The following is a 15738-nucleotide window of genomic DNA, read 5'->3' as shown; positions in this document are numbered from 1 at the left end:
CATATTATCGGCCTGCACAGTCAGACACATTCTAAAATCATTCGCCATAAACCGCTGGACCACATATGCCAGATGACCGCGCTGTGATTCCCACAACACCACCTGCGCCACGCGATGACATCCTTCCCCATCACCTTCCTAAAATTCATGAAGCTCCGTCACCCGCTCCGCATGGCTAGGTTTCGGTGTCGATTACGTTAGTGGAGAGATCGAGGCAGGAAGACACAAACAGGTATAACTTAAACAACACATCTATAACGGAGAGGTCAGGATAGGAAGGGAAAGCCACATCCGCTTTTTGAACACGTTCAGGATATTCAGGCGCAAACTAGTGATGCTCAGGGCATTCAGGTGAGCACGCAGAATGGGCTGACGGGCAGCGCGGCAAAGGGACTTCTTCCCCAATGGAACAAAAAGAAGAAGAACAAAAACAGAAACATACAACAGTCAGGATTCGCATGTGGTCACCCACCATACTACTAACTGACCGGCGTGTGGCTTAAGTACGGCTGAGCGGACGGGAAGCCCTGTTCTCCACACCCTATGGTCGTATGTGCTTGGTTAACATTTGAAACCAAATATATAGTACACAAGTCAATAGAAGGGATCGATCCCCTCAAGTGATCGGTCTATCCAAGCCGTAAACCTCGCTTCAAGGGCAGCGTCCGACGTCTCCTCAGCAATCTTCGCCCAAGGCGCCAGTAATCGATCAACATTGAATTGATCCAGGGCCTTATGTAAAAGATTGATGGTATAAAGTCACTCATTATTTAAAAAGAGAGATGTGCAATCAAACATTGATGTGAACATGCATACACACATCAATTGATGTACGTTGTTATATATGTCGGCGAGCTCCACTTGTGCAAGAGAACATCTTTGAAGCTGACCTTAAGTGAGTATTAACTTAAAAATGTAAGTAGGAACTACATGTAGGTGGTGATACAATGCCTTTCTCAAGTGCACATATGCTTAGTAGTTTTCAATTACCAATTGGGGAAATCATTTGGCGAAATTTTGCGCAAGTACATACCCGAGTAGAAATGGAGGTTTTCAGGATTGTGCTCTTTGGTTGCGGAACTTGCCGCCCATTTTCAGGTTTACCCTATATAGCCTAAAAGTTTGATTTTATTCAACGGTTCCATAGCTCAGTTGGTTAGAGCGTCGTGCTAATAACGCGAATGTCGAGGGTTCGACCCCCTCTGGGACCAATTTTTTTTCGGTCGTACTTATTTGGTGGGTTCTCACTTGCCGCCACAATATCAGCGTCTTTTTTGGAAGGAGAAAAAAACTACCTTGTAACTTTGCTCCAAGGTTATATGTATGCAAGATAAGCAAGGCTGTTTGGTTTGCTGTAGCTGCATGGAGGGTATACCAAAATTAGGCAATTCTTGAACCAATCAAGATTGAAGCCGAAAGAGGCAAAACTACAACCAATCAAAACCAACTGACTATCTACAGCATCACGTGGCGCAAGACAACCCTGACATCAGGTATTGGCCATTTTGTAAAATCATCTACTCGAGGGTGGTTATTGTTATTCAACCTTCATTCACTAATTAAGATTTTGAGATTTTGTTCCAATTGATCGTGTTGTACTGCCTGCTTTATCGCTCTCTCTTTTGACGCAAAAATTTCTAAAATGGGAGCCGAACAAAGTGAAACGCCTCCACCACCCGACATAGCCAATTCTGACGGAGATGTTCACAATATAAATAGTAATATGGTTTGCGATATTCCCAATCAAGAGGCAGTCTCGATGGATCCAAAGTATCCTTCAGGTCTGAGATTGACTCTTATCTTTCGGCCCTGTGCTTGACTGTATTCCTGGCGGCTCTGGTTCGTCCTCTACACCCACCTTCCATCTTCGAATTCCCTTTATGAAGAACAAACGATTGACTAATATTTTATTCTCGAGCAGGATCAAACAATCATCGCCACCGCAATCCCAACGATTACCCCCCAGTCCCACAGCGTCGAAGACATCGGATGGTATGGAAGCGCATTCCTCCTCACAAACTGCAGCTTCTTGCTCTTCTTCGGCAAATTCTATACTCTGCTGTCCCTCAATTGGACTTTTGTTGGCGCAGTGTTAGTCTTTGAGGTCGGCTCCACCATATGTGGAGCGAGTCATTATTCCGTCTCCCTCATAGTAGGGCGAGCCATTGCCGGGATTGGAGGCGCAGGTACGTATTTTCTCGGGCCCCTTGATTATTATCGCCAACTCGGTTCCCCTGGAAAGGAGCTTGGCGCTGATGTGAATTATGTTTGGAGTTTTTTCCAGTCCATGTTATCAAACGCGAAATTGTATTTGGCGTCATTAATTTCTAGTAACTAACCTAAATGTTGTCGGTAGCTTCAAATGCAAGGCTGGCATCCTAAAATGCTTTCGACCACTTGCCGGGCGTGGAATGGTTGACCGGCACCCCGCCCCCACCGCGGAGACGCGATCGTGAATAATTACGGGGTCACTGAACGCGATAACTTGCAGTCTTCTTGTAGTGAATAAACTCGTAAATTCAAGCATTTGAACGAATAAAAAAAAATCAACAAGGGGGAATAGATAGTAGACAATAAGTTGAAGGGGTGGAGCATGGCTCTTGAAATTCAACTGATTCTTGGGGAGAGAGCCTCAAGCGGTGATAAGACCAGCCTTAGGACCTGGGCAGCTTTTTGACCAATTTCCAACATTCGAAGACATTACAAAGGACGCTACTTGTTCCTAATGTAACGTGGAATTCAATGTTGACTCAAAGCTATCAATAGCGCTACCCCACATCCCCACATCCCGACTCCACGTTGTTCGAGAAGACCCTACTAGTACGATACTTAAAAGAACGACACGCAGTGCTCGTGCATCTTTTTCTCAACAAAATATAGCATTCAACCGTTCAATAAACTACATCATGGCCCACCAGAATAAGTCAAATCCGTCAGGGTTCCAAACTGACGAGGCTTCGGCAATCGATTCATCCGACCCTCTACCCCCAATAAACCGCTACATCACCACACACGACAAAAGCGGAGCAGCCGTATTTGACACTACACTGCCAGAAGAAGCCTCGCGTCATCCTGTTCCTGGAGCCCTCTTCACTCTTGCCTACTGTACCGATCAGTTCCCTGCTGTCCTTCGCAATGACCAGGATGTTGCAGTCTACCAGCGATTTTTACAGGATCCTCCCGGACTGGTAGTCTCCTCTGGATCTGTTTGCCGCATTGTGGACATTGGACCCAATGTCGCTTGTCCAATGCATCGAACTATATCCCTCGACTACGGCGTTGTGCTGGAGGGCGAGATTGAGTTGATTTTGGACAGTGGGGAGACTCGACTGATGAAAAGAGGGGACGTGTCTATTCAACGAGGAACGAGCCATGCATGGAAAAATGTCACCACAGCAGTGGACGAACAAGGGATTAAAAAGGCATGCTGGGCACGTATGCTGTACGTGTTGTTGCCGGTGGAACGACTTGAGGTTGAGGGGATGGGCGAGTTGGGAGAAGTTGTTTCAGGAATGGGCGTCCGAGCGAGCCAGTGATATTGATGTGCTCACCCGAAGAGTTATATTACGATCTGGTTTCACCATATAGAATGTGGAGATCCTAGACCCAATTTGAAGTTGAATATTGAGATGCATTCAGATAGATTGGAACAAATAGTAAGAAAAACTGGCTAAAATCATGCTTCCGGGTCCAACTCCATCATGTTTCAACAGACCTGATTCATTGGAATCAATCAGAAATGCTCAACTGAGGAAGTGCTTCAGACAAACTCCACCGAGTAGCAACATCATCCATCAAATGACCAGAAACCCTATCCAGGGTTCTCTTAAACGGGCAATCCTCAATGCTTGATGCGATCGCTTGCACAACCTTTCCGAAGGCCCAAAAATCATTCAATCGGCGGGCCTCAAATGGGAGACCCAAGGGTGATAGTTCATACGCCGTCTCTGGAGCTTGCCACCCATGGGTTGTTCCACCTATGCCGCTGATATCAATGATAATGGCATTGCCACATTCGCCTAGAACGATATTGGCTGTCTTCAGGTCCATGTGGGTTTTTCCCGCGCGGTGAAAATTATCCAGCGAAATGCCGATTTGGAGAGCCCAGTTCTGCCAGGGTAAATGGGCAAAAGACCGTTCTCTCAGGACATGTGCCAAGGTTCCACCGCGGTAGAATTCCACCAAAATACCATTGATGACCATCGGCTGCCTGATTTCCGAGCAGGTGGCGTATGGACTGGTAAACACTGAAATGCCAGCAGGCTGAGCTATACCTCTCGTTCCCTTGAATTGTTCGAGGTTTGCCAGCTCTTGTAGTATGATGTTGGTATCTTGCGGGATGTAACCAGGAACCTTGACCTCCTTGAGAACATATTGCTTGTTCTCAAATTTGTGGCGAACACGAAACACCCCAGGGGTCATCCGAACCTCTTTTATCAAATCTGCGCTCCTTATGGGTCGGAGTGACGGGAATTGAGTAGCTGGCGGGTATCTCACTCTCATAGGATCCTCGCGAATAAGGTATCGCATATTTCCGATGAGAGATGGGGGCGGGTTGGAAACTTTAGGGTCGAGACACAGTTTGGCAAAGTCAACGTTTCTCGTGTCTTCATTCAAAATAATTTCAGTCACAGTATCATCCAGAAGGGCCAGCGATTGAAAGTCGATTGTCTTGATGAAGTCTTGCAGTTTGTTACATCTTTCGCGGAATGACTTAACATGCTGTGGTCTGATATCGCAGGAAGAGCATGGGATTGCACCTTCTACTGTGATTTTTATCCACCACTTTTTGTCGGGCACACGGTAGATGACTGTCTGGGAGCGAGAATCAGACTCGGAAATTCCTTTCCTGAAGTCTCCGTCTTCATAGTAATCCGCGAATTGCAACTTGGGAAGCACAGGTGAATCTCTTGAGAACGACATTTTCTTGTACCGTATTCGAAGGGGAGCAATGTTTTTTCGAATCGCGAAGTTGCGCAAGAGGGGTCAATGAAGAGGAAGATTTAGGTTATAACGGCTGGGGAGTCTCGTTTATCACCTGAAACTTGCAATTCGTCAGAGCAGCTACAATCAGGAGATGATGTAATCAGAAAGAGAAGGAGATTTTTGGGAGGTTGAGAAGAGAAAGAAAGCCTGGTTAAAGGAAGAAGGAAAACTTTCGACGAAACGACTCGGGAAAGAGAAAGAAAGCCTGCACGTGGTTAAAGGAAGAAGGGAAACTTTCGAAGAAACGACTCGGGAGGAAGCTTGAGTTGACGGTCACCCATTGAGAAGTTTACGTTACGTGTATATGAGAATTCCTGTCGACGCAAGTATACTACTGGGTACTAGTAGAATATACAATGAGTAGTCAACTACTCTGTTATTCCACCGCCCAAGCTGTGTGCACCATCAGTTCATTGTTGACCTTATCTTCTTAGCAATCCTCCTTTGGCCCAAAACCATGACTCTCTAGGACCTGTATTTACCAATTAAAATCAAGATACAGACACACAAAGATATCTGGTATATATATGAAATGGTAATTATGAAGACCTCAAGCTTGCTTTTCTCCTGAGACCTCTTCGTCTATTTCTCCGGCAACCTTCATAAGATGGAACAGCAACAAGGAACACTGAATAAAGTAAACCGCTATAACGGTCCAGAACGCGACTGCACCATCCCAAGCAAATGGTCCAGAATGTGCAATATGGCCTGCGTAGGCTGTAATCCAGACACACATGCAAGCAAGACTAAGCCACGACGTCCACTTCGGGATCAGGGGTTTGGGTCGAGGATCCGAGAGACAAGCTAGCACTATAGCCACCTGTTGCGGAACATACGCAGCATTGATCATATTGTAGAGGAGAAGGCTGAGATCGCTCAAGGCCTGCGTAATTTCTGGATTTCTATCCAGCCGGTAGATGGTCGCTCCAAACATGACTGCCAACACGATGGTCAAGGTACCAGAAGCACAACCCGAAGCGATCTGAATGCTGAGAATGTGTGGGTTGACATTAGGGATGCGGCGAAGTTGATTGTTGATACCCAATCCCCAGAAGGGCCATATCAAACTCGAAATAATTAATAGGAAGACACCAGCGCGAGTGCCAGCGAGGTTGTTGCGGTAGTGCTCTGCCGTCTCAATGGCGGTAAGGGTGGGCTTCAAGGGCGGGAATAAGTGGGACGCGGTCAGGAAGATGAGATACTGGCAGCCCACGAATGGTCCACACGCAATTAAAATTCGGTCTCGAAGAATTGCGGACCTGGCCTTCTTTGGGGTATCTGTGATAGACCTCTCACTGGAAGGTTCATCTGTAGAAAGCATCGTTGAATCGTGGAACGTAGCCAGGGCTCAAGTGCTGAAGAATAACAATGGATTTTAAGGAATGTGTCGACCTCGGGAATAGTGCCGATTGAGCAAGGCTGGTGGAAAAAACACGCAGAGATTTTCAAATCTCCAGACTAAACGGATATTAGATTGTATATGTAGGACGTCCTGCAAGCGCTTGAGGGGACGGGGGAGATATTCAAATGTTTGGTCAACACCCAGCTGGGCAGGACCCCCGTACAGCTCCACCTACTTTGCCCCACTCCTTAGTTTGTGATAGCTCATATTCGCACTTGTCCTATTTTTTTTTCCGACGAAAGGACGAACAAGGGTATAGAGTAGATCTATCCCAAATTTCACTAATTGAGACCTGAATCGGCTATATCACTGGAACACCAATCATCTGTGTCATACACAGTTAAATTTTGACTTTGACAAAAGAATATGTGGAGTACCTGAGCCGTCGAGCATAACAGTAAACCGACCCGCTGGAGCTAGGCCCCACTCCCCCTTAACCGTCTCATTTCCAAGGCGATTCGCGACAGATCGCCTGGGTAACCAGAGGCTCAGTTACCCATGCTCCTTTACCTGTAGACCAAAATCAATGTCAACCTGCAGAACCTAGACCAACATTTTGAAACAGCATTGACCGGGGGCATCATTGTTCAACACAAGAATGAACGCAAAGAAAACCAACGAGTCGAAAGGGCGAAAACAAAGAAAAGACACATCCACTTCTCCTTTGATCTAACCATTCCCTATTGGGCGAGACCGGCATTTGCCTTGAACTATCCTTTTCTTTGCCCGATACTGATTGGCTTCTGGATTTCAGCTGCTTGAGCTACGTGCAGATCGGCCAATCACAACAATCCAAGCGTGCACTAGTACAATCGGCGCGGCCCGCTTTTGGGGAAGATTGGTCGATCTGTGTACTTCCCTTAGTCAGCTCTCTTTCTTTTCCTTTGAGCTTCTCAGCTCCATGAAAGCTACACGCCTCTGCTCTCCATTCATGATTTGCGCCTACTAGGCCATCAAAATCTCACAGCAGATTTCATCTTTCCTTTCCAATTAGAAGCGACCTTCCAAAGCGACATGAATACTGCGGTATTTCCCGTACAACATGGATTTTCAAGAGTTTCGGAGTTTGTCCATGACTTCACTGAGCAGGTGTTGTCTCGAGGCTTCCTTTGGATAGCTACTCTGTCGACCTTGGTATTAACTCCGGCCTACTTAATATTCTCGTGCACCGAATTTAACAATTGAGAAGCTTGTAATATATACGGCGTCCAACATTTGCTACAATCTCATGTTCTCGCCGCTTCGATCATATCCAGGCCCAAAGCTATGGGCAATTTCCACTTTACCCTCGGCAATCAGCATTCTCCGCGGACGAAGCCATACAACTATGCTAGCAATGCATAATAAATACGGCCCTGTCGTCCGCATCGCCCCGAACGAGCTGTCGTTCAATTCTCCGGGGGCTTACCAGGATATCTACATGCCTCGTTCGGGTAGACCACCCTTTGGAAAACACCCAAGAATTTATGCCTGCAAGCTGAACGGTGTTCGCGATAGTATAATTGGAACACTGGACCACGATCTTCATGGAAAACAGCGCCGACTGTTATCTCACGCCTTTTCAGACAGATATCTACGGGAGCAAGAAGGCATTATTGTGTCTTTTGTGGACATGCTTATTTCTCAACTGCGCAAGCAGATAAACCCGAAAAAAAACCACACATCTAAGGCAGATATCAGTGGTTGGATGAACTTTACCACTTTCGATATTATGGGAGAGCTTATGTTTGCGGAGACCTTCGACTGCCTAAACGATAGCAAGCTTCATCCTTGGATCTCGCTTGTGTTTGCCTCCGTCAAGGGAATCACACTCGTGGCCGTTATGAATCAATTCTCACTGATCTGGGCAGCGAGTGAATTTCTTCTACCCGAGTATCTCCGAGAGCAGATGCTGAGAGCTGTGAATGTCACTGCGGAAAAGGCTGATCGGCGAATTAAGAAAGGGACAACTCGTCCCGATATTATGTCCGCATTACTAAAGAATGGACTGATTGATGAAACTATACCAGACCATGACTTAAGTGATAAGAAGGATTCTTCAATCAAGGATCAACCGATCATGACTCGGGCTGAAATTCACTCAAACGCAATGCTGTATGTCTCCACATTCGAATATCGTTTCTAAATTCCAGCTAATAGCTATGTACAGAATCATCATGGCCGGAAGTGAGACTACCGCTTCTCTTCTTTCGGGGTGTATATACTATCTATGCAAAAACCCAATTTGCATGACCGAACTTTGCAACGAAATACGCTCAGAATTCTCGGCGGATGAAGATATCACGGCTGCCAGATGTGCACCTCTCAAATACCTCAACGCCGTGATTGAAGAATCGTTCCGCCTATATCCTCCCGTAGCTACTGTCCTACTGCGAGTAGTACCTGAAGGCGGCGATACCGTGGATGGATATGTCGTGCCAGAAAATGTAAGTGCTGCCCTTGTCAGTCTTCAACTTTGCGAACGGCTGCTTATGATGCAATATAGACGACTGTATCCACTCATCACTACGCATCTTATCGCTCCGCGGCCAACTTCGCGCTCCCCGAGCAGTTTATCCCAGAACGCTGGCTAGGGAATGATGAACGTTTTAACAACGATAAAAGAGACGCATTGCAGCCTTTCAGCCTGGGGCCGAGAGGTTGTATTGGAAAAAGGCAGGTTCCAATCCCATGCACAAAACCTTGCTTGGAATTGTATTAACAGAAAACAGCCTTGCTTATATAGAAATTCGGCTGATTGTAGCCAAGCTTCTATTCAACTTCGATATTGAGCTTTGCAAAGAGAGCGAGAACTGGGTTAAACAGGACGTTTATACAATCTGGAACAAGCCGGCGCTGATGGTGCAACTACACGATAGGTTCCATGAGTAGCGGGCCACGGATTTAAGAGCTGAAAATCCAAAAGGGCTGTGTTGCTTTTTCCTAGCTTTGTTTTATTTTCATGCAATGAATGGCACATACCTAAGATAACCCATGTTCCTGCAGATTCGGTGGTCCAATTTGAAATCGACCCAGGGTGGTTGATTACTCAACATTTGAAATAAACAGGGGGCAAGGCGCGGTACTTCTGCTATGGCCGACTCGTACAATAATCAAGCTTTTAAACCCTTATTGGGTTTATACGAGGTTAGCGCGATTTCAAGTTTTCTTTTGCCCCGGAGAGGATACGCCTACGGACGAGGTCTAAGAGCCGCCCCAGCCCCTTCTCCAGAGCTATATCGATGAAACTTTGAAGTTATTTTTTGTAAGCGGGGGTGGGGGCTGATCGGGATTATTGAGGCGTTTGAGAGCCCCATCGCCTCGCCAGAACACTCAGGTATAGCAAATGCTCAAATATTGCGATTTCCACCCCCAAAAATAGCACGAATTCTACATGAAAATCTTCTGAATATCCGTTGGACAACGAATGAATTGTGATTATTTCAACAGGATGCGGCAGGGATTTATCCTGGGCCCTGGCTAGTCAGTTTGGTGAAAAATGCGGCTTAGACCACATGGGCAGTGTCTTGAGTCTTGACTCGTGTATTTTGGCTGAAATGAATGGTAAACACGCTAATGCAAGCTATCACGTATCAATGTGAGCGAAGGAACGCCAGCGGTTCTTGAGTCTATAATTGTCAGCAAAGTGGAGGCCATAGAGCTTTAAAATACCGCTAGTATTTGATGAGTGTTACAGGAGACCCCTCTTTTTTGCTTTTCCTCATGGAATTCTGCATCAATGTCTATCTGCGGCGTTGGAGCTATGCAGTAATTGTGTTTCGGAATCACACCCGGCGGTATTTAAAGCTGTCTTCGATGGCACCTGTTCCGCTAATCCGTACACAGTAACCCAATCGTTATAATTGTCCTGACGGATATCCCGTGGATCTGATTCGTCCCGGCCGATACTAGCCCGTACGACCTGGGCAGTCCGAGAACGAGGGAAGTGACCCCCAATTCCCCCCCAAATTAAACAAGAATTATGCAGTGAGAGGGGGCGAGGGGGGGCGGGTGTTTTCTGCTTTCCCTCTGCCTTGCGAACCCGCGGAATCGTTAGCCAGCCCAGCCACGATGGGCCTTACAAACGGAAGGTTCGGCTCTGAGTCGCGACAGAAGAATCAGAGCATCAGTTCCTCACAATCTGGCCAACCATCCATCATTTCCGACCGAGGCTCGCAGCGCGAGAAGTCGCTCTGGCAACGGATGTCAGGCAAGGATAAGGATGGGCATCGATCATCCGTGAATGAGCAAACAGAGGAGATCCTCAAGACGGCAAATCATATTCTTACACAACTCCACGAGGCCAAGCGCCTGCGCCAGTCAAATGCCCACTTACTCAACACTGACGACAAGTCCTGGATGGACAGTACCATCTCCGATATTGATGGCGCAGCTCGCGACGTGCTCGCTTTTCTGGAGCCGACGCGGGTGGAGAGCGCGACCAGGAACGGGAAGCTTAGCCTGGGAAGGCAGATACGCTGGGTCTCGCGCGATAATCAACGAGCGCGGGACAAGACTCACCGCCTTTTGGCTTGCCATTCCAGTCTGTCGGCGGTTTTGACTCGGCTCCAGCGACTCAATACTCCTCGGTCTACTTCTGTTCCTATCTACGAACTTGGAGGGGAGATGCCTGTGAAGGGCGGGATATACAGCTCCGCTAGTCTGCATGATTCTGTTGGGGGAGTCAGTGAGCTTGAAGAGGGGAGGAGGTGGATATCGCCGAAGCTGAGTTCTCTGAACGTCGATAATAGGCATGATTCCGTTGCTTGCCTTAGTGAACTTGGAGACAGTCGGCCGTGGATATCACCGAAACCGAGCTCGTTGAACCTTGAGAAATATGATTCACTTGGTGGTCTTGGGGAGCTTGAAGATACTAAAAAAAGGACGCCCCCGAAGCCAAGTCCGTTGAACAGTGATATGCATGATTTGCTAGCCTGGCGACGATCCAAAGGAGCCGCTTCATAGTACCCAGCGAATATGAAATATACAAAGCAAGTATTCAATTAGTTTCTCCCTTGTATATCATATACATACTAGGCACTAGTACCCCGCGTATCTGAGCCAATACCTTCACAAAACTTCTGAGACCCCGAGTAGAATGACCGATCATGTTTCCCGTATTAAAATTGCAGTACATTAGATAATATCATTTCAGACTTGCCGCGTCACGGGCTGTAGTAAGGTCTGAGGCACGGCCAGTGAATTTCCCTGCTCGTCACAAGTCTTGACAAATTGTGGGAAAATGATGATCTTGCTGCTCGAACTGGTCGGCCCCCAGCCGAGCTCAAAGAAGCATGGCTGAGAAAACAGCCAAGTACCAAGCTCAGCTGCCGCCCGGCACACACTAGTCAGATGGACGAGGCGATCAGCTTCATTGAACTGAGGATCGCTGTATGGCGTAAAAGCCTCGGTGAAGGCATTCGCAAACCGTGTGATCGAGTCATTCTGAGCTTCCAGTTGAGCCGGAGTGGCTGAGTATTTCGAAGCGTAAATATGAGATGTTAACATGCGCCACGCAAATACTGAGCGATCATCTGTAAGTAAAGTTGGGTCAGTGAAATGGTAAAAAACAGAGCAGGAAGTAACAGAGCTGTACCTGTGTCAAGCGTATCACGTCCATTTGCCTGTGGTCCTAACCTGTAACATGCCGGAAGCAAAGATCCCTGAGCTTGAGGCTGAATAGCCCGCATGACAGCATAAAGAAGTGTATGGGTGAGAATTGGTCGCTGGGGGCGGGAATTTGAAAGCACAGTCGCCAGCGAAGTATCGAAAACACCAGAATCATATTGATTGATCTGAGCCACTGCTTCAGGAGTCAACCGACGTTGCTGTCCAGACGTTGAGTAATAGTTATCCACGTGCAAGCTGACTTGGTCAAACAAAGTCTGCACGCGAGTGGAAACGGTGCTATCGTCTGCAGCCTCGGCAATGAAAGGGGCCAGGTCAAAAGTACCAGCTCCAGCGGCGAATGGCTTCAAATAAGACGGATTGCCGGCCTGAGATGCGGCAAATGAGGCATCTCGCACGTGGCTGACTCTCTGTGTTGCCCCTTTCGGGGTAACCGAAGAAATGACTCCGGCGTCTTCATTTTTTGCAGGGGGGTATTGTGAGGGCTTGCGCTTGCGAAGGAGCAGAAATGCCAAAATGAATGCCAAGATGCAGCCTCCAGCAAATGCGCCTACTATTCCCCCTGCAAGTGCCCCGGTGCTGATGTGCTTAGCAGAGGAAATATGAGTCGTTGTACCGTTGGTGTGCGTGGGTATCGCACTGCTGGAAGTGATAGAGGCGACATTTGTAGAGTTGATAGCACCACTGTGGGTAGTGGTAGTGCTAGATAGAGTATCCGAGCTCGAAGAGGTAGTACTTGAAGTAGTGTCACTTGCTGTGGATGACGGGGAAGTGCTTGTTTTGGTCGTGTCGGTGCTAGAGGCGGTGGAGGAATTGATATATTGACCGTCATTGTAACCCGTGTTTGTCGTGGCTGCAGGAGTTACTGAGGCCGCAGCTTCCAAATCGCGAATTGAATCCATTTTGAATCAAAAAGACTCAAAAATTTGGCACTGATGGATGAGGAGAAAAGAGATTCGGACGGAAAGTACACAGGAGAAGAGGCTCGGAGCTGAACTGTATTTTTGAAAACATACCCCGATATTAACTGTATTTTTGGAAAACACAATGTGACACCCGGGTGTAGTGGGTCCGTTTCAGCCCAATGGCAAGTGCGCGACTGCGACGGCGTGGGACTAATGCGGCTAAAAGCTGTGATACATTAATTGGCCCCCAACTGAGATGCGTCGATACGGGATGGGGCTAAATTAGGCTAACTTCGCTGTCAGGGGGAAGAACAAAAGTCGGAAAGTAGAGAATAGAACATTTTCGCATTTCTATTTATCCCGAGGCCATCTTCAAAGGCCCTCAACTACACCGAGGACTTCAAAGGTGTGAATCAAGTCTTGACATATTGCCTCGTCAAAATGAGTGACAAGGAGGTTGTGCCTCCCGAGCATTATGGGTTGGAAGGGAATTGGGGCGCGTGGACCCCAGATATTGTGGTGGGCATTGACTTTGGCATGACTTATACTGGTAGGGATTTCGTTCTGCGGCGCCTTTTTTTTTGATCCATTAGAACACAATAATAATTCTATCTGAAGGTGTTGCTTACTCCTCTGCACCTGAATGGCTTCCGCCAAAAACCATACAGCGTTGGCCAGGAAGATTGCCAGGAGAGCTTTCCAACAAAGTACCTACCTGCATTGAATATGACAAGCACGGCGGGTTAAAAGAATGGGGTTTCCAGTGCGATCAAGAGGAGAAGTCTTTGAATATCAAGGAATTTTTCAAACTGCACCTCGCGCCTCAATACCATGATGACTATCCTGGGGCTCCAACTCGCGCCGAAGCTCAGAAATGGTTCCAGGACTATGTCCATTGCGTTTATCAACATGCGATTTCTCACTTCACCAATACCATTCCGCATTTTTCTTCGCGTAATGTTGAGTTTCTCTTCAGCGTACCGACCACCTGGAAGGACGTACGGATGGTTGAAGAAACGAGGAGCCTTCTCGAAACAGCGATCAACGCTAAAACACCGAATCATCGCGTTTCCATAGGCCTCACTGAGGCTGAGGCTGCGGCAGTCTATGCTGGTAATGAACATTATCAGGTAGGAAAAGAGCGTCTCTAGTCATATTTGACTCCCAGCTGATCATATAATAAATGATCTTTAGACAGATGACACGATTTTAGTCTGCGATGCTGGTGGAGGAACTACTGTGAGGAAATCTTACTACCATATATTCACCGATATACTGATAACCAGAATAGGATGTGAATGTTCTCAAGCTCATTTCGTCCAGGGGAGAGCCGACAAGACTTGAACAGCTTGGGCATGTTGAAGGTAACATTGAGAAATTTGTCTTCGGCTGATGCCCGATGAGCATCACAGAGCAGGCGTGAGCTAACTTACTGATAGGACAGCCCATTGGTTCAACGTTCATTGATAGACAAATCTACGACCTGATATTCGCAAGATTGCAAAAGGCGCACGATGAGCTGGGTCTTCCACCAAACGAAACAGCATGGAGAATGATATCAGGCCGATTCCAACGATTAAAGTGCGCGTTCGGGACAGACGCCTCTGCAACACCCTGGCTGAAGCTTGATGTTCCGTCGTCAGACTCCAACTTGACCCACCCCGCTGCCGAGATATATGATGGACAGATGCGGATTTCATGGTACAGGCAACCTCGTTCCTTATCCGGATAGAATTTCACCCAGAAATCGCTAACTATGGAACTAGGGACGATCTGAAAAAAGCTTTCGATTTGAAGATTGATGAGATGATCACCCTCATGGATGGGCATATCCGACAAATGCATTCCAAATATCCCGAGGATAGCATTGTAAGTACCAACCAAGCCTTTTGGTTTACACACGGGATGCAAATACTTATAACTAAATTACGATAATAGACATATTTGGTTCTATCGGGAGGCTTTGGAAGTTCTCCATATTTAAGGCAGCGTCTTATGGACCGATACAATAACTCCAAAGACCATCCAAACGCCGTTGATATGCAGATTCTCGTCGCTGATGAACCGTACAGTGCCCCCTTAAGATCGTGAAATAGAAACAGCGTACTAACATCTATTTCACACATAGACAGCTGGTAGTAGTCCATGGCCTGGTCTTGGATCGAATCCAGCAAATCAAACGGGGAGTTGTCACTTTCGGATCGCGATGCTCTCCCGTAAGTTACGGCATTGTCTGTGACAAGCCTTATAATGCAGAGAAGCACATCGGACAACCAGTACGACTTGACCCACGAGACAAAGTAACCTACGCAATCAACCAGGTCGACTGGCTTGTTATTCAGGTATGTTCCAGCAAGCCGAGGTGAACACTTGATCCAAAACCAAACACTTTCTTACTTACCTGTGATTAATCCAGTCTATCCCAATTCCGCACACAGGATTGGCCAAGAGCTTCCAATTGAAGATGGATAAAGGTCGCGAAAATGACCCTTGGAAAGTCAGCGTCGTCATGTCAACTCTTCCGCCTGATGAACTCCCCTCCAGCTTGAGCCATAGGGGTGTTCAGAGAGTTTGCGATCTCGACATTTCAACTGAGAAGGTTGACAAAAAGTTGAAAAACAGGCATTGGTACAATACGAAGCCCACATTTTGGAGGACGGTTTTCGATGTAAAAGTCGTAGTCGGACCTGCCGATCTCTCCTTTCAGCTCTGGTCGCGCGATAGAATGATTCGGAGCACTGGGCATGATGCTATTGCGGTTAAGTGGATGCCAGCTGCGGGACTTGATAATTAAACCTTGGAGTATGGTATGTTACTGCTGAGCTCTCTACATGACCT

General features: G+C 47.2%; 7 protein-coding genes across 7 annotated transcripts, besides 2 other annotated features; 4 read left to right on the top strand and 3 right to left on the bottom strand.

The window, feature by feature from the left end:
• Positions 1-114: 114 nt before the first annotated feature.
• Positions 115-196: a sequence feature (Protein overlapping with rRNA (N7466_006051, KAJ5930558.1) was converted to a misc_feature.).
• A 69-nt stretch (positions 197-265) lies between these two features.
• Positions 266-483: a sequence feature (Protein overlapping with rRNA (N7466_006051, KAJ5930558.1) was converted to a misc_feature.).
• A 2423-nt stretch (positions 484-2906) lies between these two features.
• Positions 2907-3536, top strand: N7466_006050 (cupin domain-containing protein; the record flags this gene model as incomplete). The annotated part of the gene is made up of 1 exon (XM_057165447.1): positions 2907-3536. One exon carries the CDS (start codon positions 2907-2909, stop codon positions 3534-3536), a length of 630 nt encoding a protein of 209 aa, XP_057021046.1.
• A 193-nt stretch (positions 3537-3729) lies between these two features.
• Positions 3730-4923, bottom strand: N7466_006049 (uncharacterized protein; the record flags this gene model as incomplete). Its single annotated transcript, XM_057165446.1, has 1 exon — positions 3730-4923. The coding sequence occupies one exon, from the start codon at positions 4921-4923 to the stop codon at positions 3730-3732; it is 1194 nt and encodes a 397-aa protein (XP_057021045.1).
• A 613-nt stretch (positions 4924-5536) lies between these two features.
• N7466_006048 (uncharacterized protein) lies at positions 5537-6307 on the bottom strand (the record flags this gene model as incomplete). The annotated part of the gene is made up of 1 exon (XM_057165445.1): positions 5537-6307. One exon carries the CDS (start codon positions 6305-6307, stop codon positions 5537-5539), a length of 771 nt encoding a protein of 256 aa, XP_057021044.1.
• A 1309-nt stretch (positions 6308-7616) lies between these two features.
• Positions 7617-9259, top strand: N7466_006047 (cytochrome P450; the record flags this gene model as incomplete). The annotated part of the gene is made up of 4 exons (XM_057165444.1): positions 7617-8482; positions 8538-8814; positions 8874-9027; positions 9114-9259. The coding sequence occupies 4 exons, from the start codon at positions 7617-7619 to the stop codon at positions 9257-9259; spliced, it is 1443 nt and encodes a 480-aa protein (XP_057021043.1).
• A 1179-nt stretch (positions 9260-10438) lies between these two features.
• On the top strand, positions 10439-11332 carry N7466_006046 (uncharacterized protein; the record flags this gene model as incomplete). Its single annotated transcript, XM_057165443.1, has 1 exon — positions 10439-11332. One exon carries the CDS (start codon positions 10439-10441, stop codon positions 11330-11332), a length of 894 nt encoding a protein of 297 aa, XP_057021042.1.
• Positions 11333-11518: 186 nt separating this feature from the next.
• N7466_006045 (uncharacterized protein) lies at positions 11519-12897 on the bottom strand (the record flags this gene model as incomplete). Its single annotated transcript, XM_057165442.1, has 2 exons — positions 11519-11901; positions 11964-12897. The coding sequence occupies 2 exons, from the start codon at positions 12895-12897 to the stop codon at positions 11519-11521; spliced, it is 1317 nt and encodes a 438-aa protein (XP_057021041.1).
• Positions 12898-13341: 444 nt separating this feature from the next.
• N7466_006044 (Hsp70 family protein) lies at positions 13342-15694 on the top strand (the record flags this gene model as incomplete). The annotated part of the gene is made up of 9 exons (XM_057165441.1): positions 13342-13450; positions 13519-14030; positions 14095-14139; positions 14192-14264; positions 14340-14601; positions 14667-14769; positions 14839-14966; positions 15029-15242; positions 15317-15694. 9 exons carry the CDS (start codon positions 13342-13344, stop codon positions 15692-15694), a joined length of 1824 nt encoding a protein of 607 aa, XP_057021040.1.
• Between the last annotated feature and the right edge of the window lie 44 nt (positions 15695-15738).

The sequence above is a fragment of the Penicillium verhagenii genome, assembly GCF_028828195.1.
Source record: "Penicillium verhagenii strain IBT 33310 chromosome Unknown utg000006l_segment0_segment0, whole genome shotgun sequence".
In the NCBI taxonomy this organism is placed as follows: domain Eukaryota; kingdom Fungi; phylum Ascomycota; class Eurotiomycetes; order Eurotiales; family Aspergillaceae; genus Penicillium; species Penicillium verhagenii.
This window is presented reverse-complemented; position numbering and strand designations above follow the sequence as displayed.